Source organism: Perkinsus marinus (assembly GCF_000006405.1).
Source record: "Perkinsus marinus ATCC 50983 genomic scaffold scf_1104296975548, whole genome shotgun sequence".
Lineage (NCBI taxonomy): Eukaryota > Perkinsozoa > Perkinsida > Perkinsidae > Perkinsus > Perkinsus marinus.
In genome coordinates, this window is record NW_003200744.1 from 151,734 (window position 1) to 156,053 (window position 4,320).

The window sequence follows — 4,320 nt, forward strand, 5'->3', positions numbered from 1 at the left end:
GCAATACGCTGGTAGACGTTCCCATTATCGATCGTATTGCCCTCCCACAGGCGGTCTTGATGCTTGGGGTTATATATGTGTTATCTCACTTATCTGTCTCTGCTTCCCACACTACATAGTACTATTATTCCCTATTGCGGCTTCGTTGGAGTATCAGTTACTCCCACTACCTCCGTTTAAAGTCGATGACCCGGAGGACGCAAAAGGGACGATACCAACTGCCAAGCGAATCGTTGTACGCACTTTCCTAGTGGCGATTACGCTTGTCATTGCTATCGTTGTGCCTAGTGTCCAGAAGCTTATTGACCTACTCAGTGTATTCACTATGACAGCTATGGCTGGTATACTCCCCGGTGTGTTCTATATTAGAATGCGTGTCCTCAACGAAGGATCGTTCATGACTGTATGGAAATCCAGCAAAGTCGAGCTGTCTATTCTGTTCCTTATGATGGCTTTGAGTGTGTTGATGATAGTAGTAGGAGGATACGAGTCCATTGTCACTTTCTAGTATTCTCTATCTTGTGTCAAGTCCACCATGGTTGATACGCTTCTTATTGAGCGTAATAGATATCGTTACTGTTTCTTCTATATTTGCTTCCTTTCGGTGTCTTGCAGTAGCCTTCACTCGGGCTGCCGCATTTCAAAGGGAATGGGAGTATCGGATGATGATTCCAGTGGCACCATAAGACGGGTTGTGTTGTGATGGAAAGGAGACGATTCCACTCATTGGGTGTAAATGAATACAGAGCAATGGTCATGCTATTCACCGTTTTACAATTCATCACCTCTTCGACAAGGCTATCTTGATACTCCATACAGAGATGTCCAAATGTCGAAGTTGAGCAATTCAACAACTCAACCTATTCCTGCGAGAATTCGATACTTGCTACAGCGAATGGACCCTTTCTAACGCTTAGAAAGTTTTCTGCTAAAACCTACAGAACAGACATCCCTTGACTTTTGTCGGAATCGCTGCTAGTAAGCGCGTTTACACTCTTAATTGACAAGCAACGAAGGTGCGAGCTCAAATTCAGTTTTCAGAGAAGATTTGAGCAATACTGTGATATCGTCATTGGCATCAACGAAGACAAACCACTTGGAACACAACAGGTCGAAAGAATATGAAATATTCATCTTTATTGGCAGCAGTCAAGTATATCAACAAATTGTATAGGAAATGCTAGACTGATAAAGTCGTATATGTTAAGACAGGGTTGAAGACAACATGATTTTGATACGATGCTTGGTCCTCTCAGGATCCTCAGCAGCAGCAGACCTCGCAGAAACGAGAGGCCTGAAGCTCTTTTCGCGAGCATTCCGATCGTCTCGAAACGCACCCTACTCAGAGGCAGTGAAACCTCTTCTGAGGTGCGAGTCTCCATTCTTAGACGATTCATCGAGGGTTCTAGTCTTCCTCCGCTGTGAGTCATCGTCCATGGACTCGCCGGTATCTGCCAACGCGATGTCCATGTACCGCCGCCCTCGATTCAATCGTGGCTGAGAATCTTCAGGCTCCGACTGAAATGAACACTTGTACGGTGCAATGACGGTGACCAATCACCTGTCCTAGATTTATAGTGATATGTTTAGTCGGTCTCGGTCGGGGACCAGCTCTATTGACACCTGGTGTGAGATGCCCAGACTGCATACGCCGATATTGCCGTATTCGCTCATAAGTCTTCCGTCGAGCATCCAAGCTGCTGATATCCGAGTCCTTGGTACCTGCCGCCCACATAACTGAAGCGAATACAACACAGCTTACCTGGCTGGCCCTCATCACCAGGGGACGGTGGAACGAGCTGCTCCTGAGAGCTCGAGGACCTAGACATTTGATAGTAGTCCCTCATAGATGGAGTATGTTGCAGGGTACGGTCACCACTGCGAGCCGACTTCAGCCAAGGTGAGGTCCCAGATGCGAGAGGATTAGTGACGGAGATCTGCTCGGCTGCGGCATCCTGTACATACGACTTCACCAATTCAAACATGGTCTCTGGCGAGCTGCCCTCGACGGAGATTACAACACCCAAAAATAGTTCAATATTGTACATAAGTTCAGTGTCGCGATCAGAACCTTTCTGATGGGAAATTGTGTACATTTCCGTCAGCGTTCTGAAGTTGCATATACGACGATGGTGAATCGACTGGACCAAGGTATCGTCTATATGCACCCCCGCCCTAGAGAGGTGATAAGGCAGCATAGGATGATCGCCAGCACACGTGGTGAAAGTTGGCGTCCATACACCATCACAAGAGGCACAGGTAACTTCAACTCGGTCATGTCCCCACCAATACTTAGCACATTGCCAGAAGTCGGTAATACGCATACCACAATCCGGGCAATTCCCGCCGATGTCACAGAGTCCAAGGATATGAGGGCCCCGTAGGAATATCTTATCAGTAGCCGAGCCTCCAGCAGCAAGCCGGTCCAGTACTCGCCAGAGCAAGTGAGATTTGGCTCGCCCAGCTCGTAAGTGCGTGACCGTCGCACTGACTAAAACTCCTCGAGCTCGGCGATGGGCCGCAGACACCAGCCCACAGTTGGGCATATTAGGAACTACTTTTGATTCTGATTCAACCTGCAACACGAATGACGATCAGTTTCCAGAAGCGTATTGCTATACCTGCAGACTCTGAGTCGCTCTCATGAGCCATTCAGTTGGCCGGGACTTCGCATCGATAGGGGATTCAGGTACTGGAGGATCGGGCGTTGACATCAGCACTGGTGGCGCCACATCGATGATCACGGGCTCATAGGCCCTCTTCACCAATAATAACAACTGGTTAGAAGTCCTCAGCGCTGCTGTTTTGACCCCCTCTGGTTGTCTGAGCAAGGAAGAGCTCAGCAGTAGCATCATCACAGTGCTTTCCTACTCGGACGATCCTGCGGCGATATCCCCATCAGTAGTCGCCCAGACCTGCACACAGCAGAATACTGTTAGTAGAGGAGAGTCGATACTACTAACCTGGCAGCCCTTATCGAACACCCATGCCTTGGGAGTATCCACAACGTTGAGCAGGAACAAGTCGAACGTATGCGTACGATGTTGATCTAAGAAGAGGTCCAAAAATGGCTCCACGAAGAGCTTCCCGTGAGACTGTTCGTCCATGTCGCCTGGAATCTCCGGACTGTGCCCTGAGGGGAACCGTCATCAATGCTGTGATGCTGATGTGGCGACCCACCGAGGAAGCCCTGTACATCGAAAGTTCGGTCTTCCCCATCTCTCTTAGTGACGTACCTGAGTACGTACATAGACTTGGCCCCCACGGGCTGGACTCACTGTTTATAGTTGGCAAACTGCCTGGTCATCGCCTCGAGGCACGCCGCTTGTACTCTCAATTTAAACTGGAATCTGATACCACACCTCGGTGAAGTCACTTCTACTAGAAGGACGACCAGTGGTGACTTACTTGCTGTGATGACGGGGCGTCCTCGTCCTACTACGAATCGGCCGGTAGTCAGAGCTGTTGGTACTAGACATAGTCTGACGATATGAACAATTCCATTGTTGCGAGTGTTTACCCCCCAAGCCTAGTCGCAAAAAAAGCGTATTCATAGTTCCCAATTTCTCTATCACTAATAATAGAGTACTCACCCCATGAGACCACCGACCAGCAGGGACAGGATTGGCCTGCGTATCGTACGGGCTGAAGTAGGAGGACCAGAAGTCGTCCAGAGCTGCTTCTAGAGTGTTGGCCACTGACCATAAAAAAACGAGACATGTGGAATATGCACTACGCAGGTTGATGACAAAATTTTTCGTTAAATTTTCATACACTTCTACTCCAAGTCGTGTGTAAAATTCCGTACTGTAGCTTTAGAAACTCTCGACCTCAGCTGTTAGCTATCACTAATTGTTGCTGTTGTATTATAGTCTTATGTCGGCCTTAGGCTCAATCAGACTTTGATCATACGGCTGCAGATTTCCGCGACATACGATCTGGCCTCCGAATACAGTTCGTTAATCATTGGGTGAAAACCGAGCAAGTTGATCGCTGTATATGGTATTAGAAGAGCCCACCTGGGTAGTCCTGACTGAGTATAGACTGTTCATCACTAGCAAAGGAAAAGGTAGACGCATTGAGATCAACTGACGCCCTGTCCCCTCTAGCTCTAGCCGCATACTGTTCTCGAAGGGCGTCCAGTCCCAACACGCGAGAAGCATCAGAACACAGCGGTGGTAGTTGCCGTTTGAGGACCTGAGGAAGTAGTCTATCAACATGGTATAGTAGTAGCAATACACTGGCCATTCCTAGGGGGAGGACAGGGAGAGGCGCATCGTCACCGCGATCGGCTCTTTTCCGTGCTGGGATAACCTTATC

General features: G+C 48.7%; 2 protein-coding genes across 2 annotated transcripts in view; both read right to left on the bottom strand.

Moving 5' to 3' along the window:
• Positions 1-1,338: 1,338 nt before the first annotated feature.
• On the bottom strand, positions 1,339-1,985 carry Pmar_PMAR002409 (hypothetical protein; the record flags this gene model as incomplete). The annotated part of the gene is made up of 3 exons (XM_002765367.1): positions 1,339-1,518; positions 1,562-1,737; positions 1,763-1,985. The coding sequence occupies 3 exons, from the start codon at positions 1,983-1,985 to the stop codon at positions 1,339-1,341; spliced, it is 579 nt and encodes a 192-aa protein (XP_002765413.1).
• An 882-nt stretch (positions 1,986-2,867) lies between these two features.
• The window catches only part of Pmar_PMAR002410 (hypothetical protein), a gene marked incomplete at both ends in the record, with an annotated part of 2,103 nt that continues 650 nt past the window's right edge, over positions 2,868-4,320 (bottom strand). Inside the window, 7 exons of the mRNA XM_002765368.1 lie at positions 2,868-2,915; positions 2,964-3,133; positions 3,181-3,236; positions 3,279-3,350; positions 3,409-3,482; positions 3,594-3,697; positions 4,124-4,197. Of these exons, the coding sequence (XP_002765414.1) occupies positions 2,868-2,915; positions 2,964-3,133; positions 3,181-3,236; positions 3,279-3,350; positions 3,409-3,482; positions 3,594-3,697; positions 4,124-4,197 (598 nt within the window). The remainder of the gene's footprint in view (positions 2,916-2,963; positions 3,134-3,180; positions 3,237-3,278; positions 3,351-3,408; positions 3,483-3,593; positions 3,698-4,123; positions 4,198-4,320) is intronic.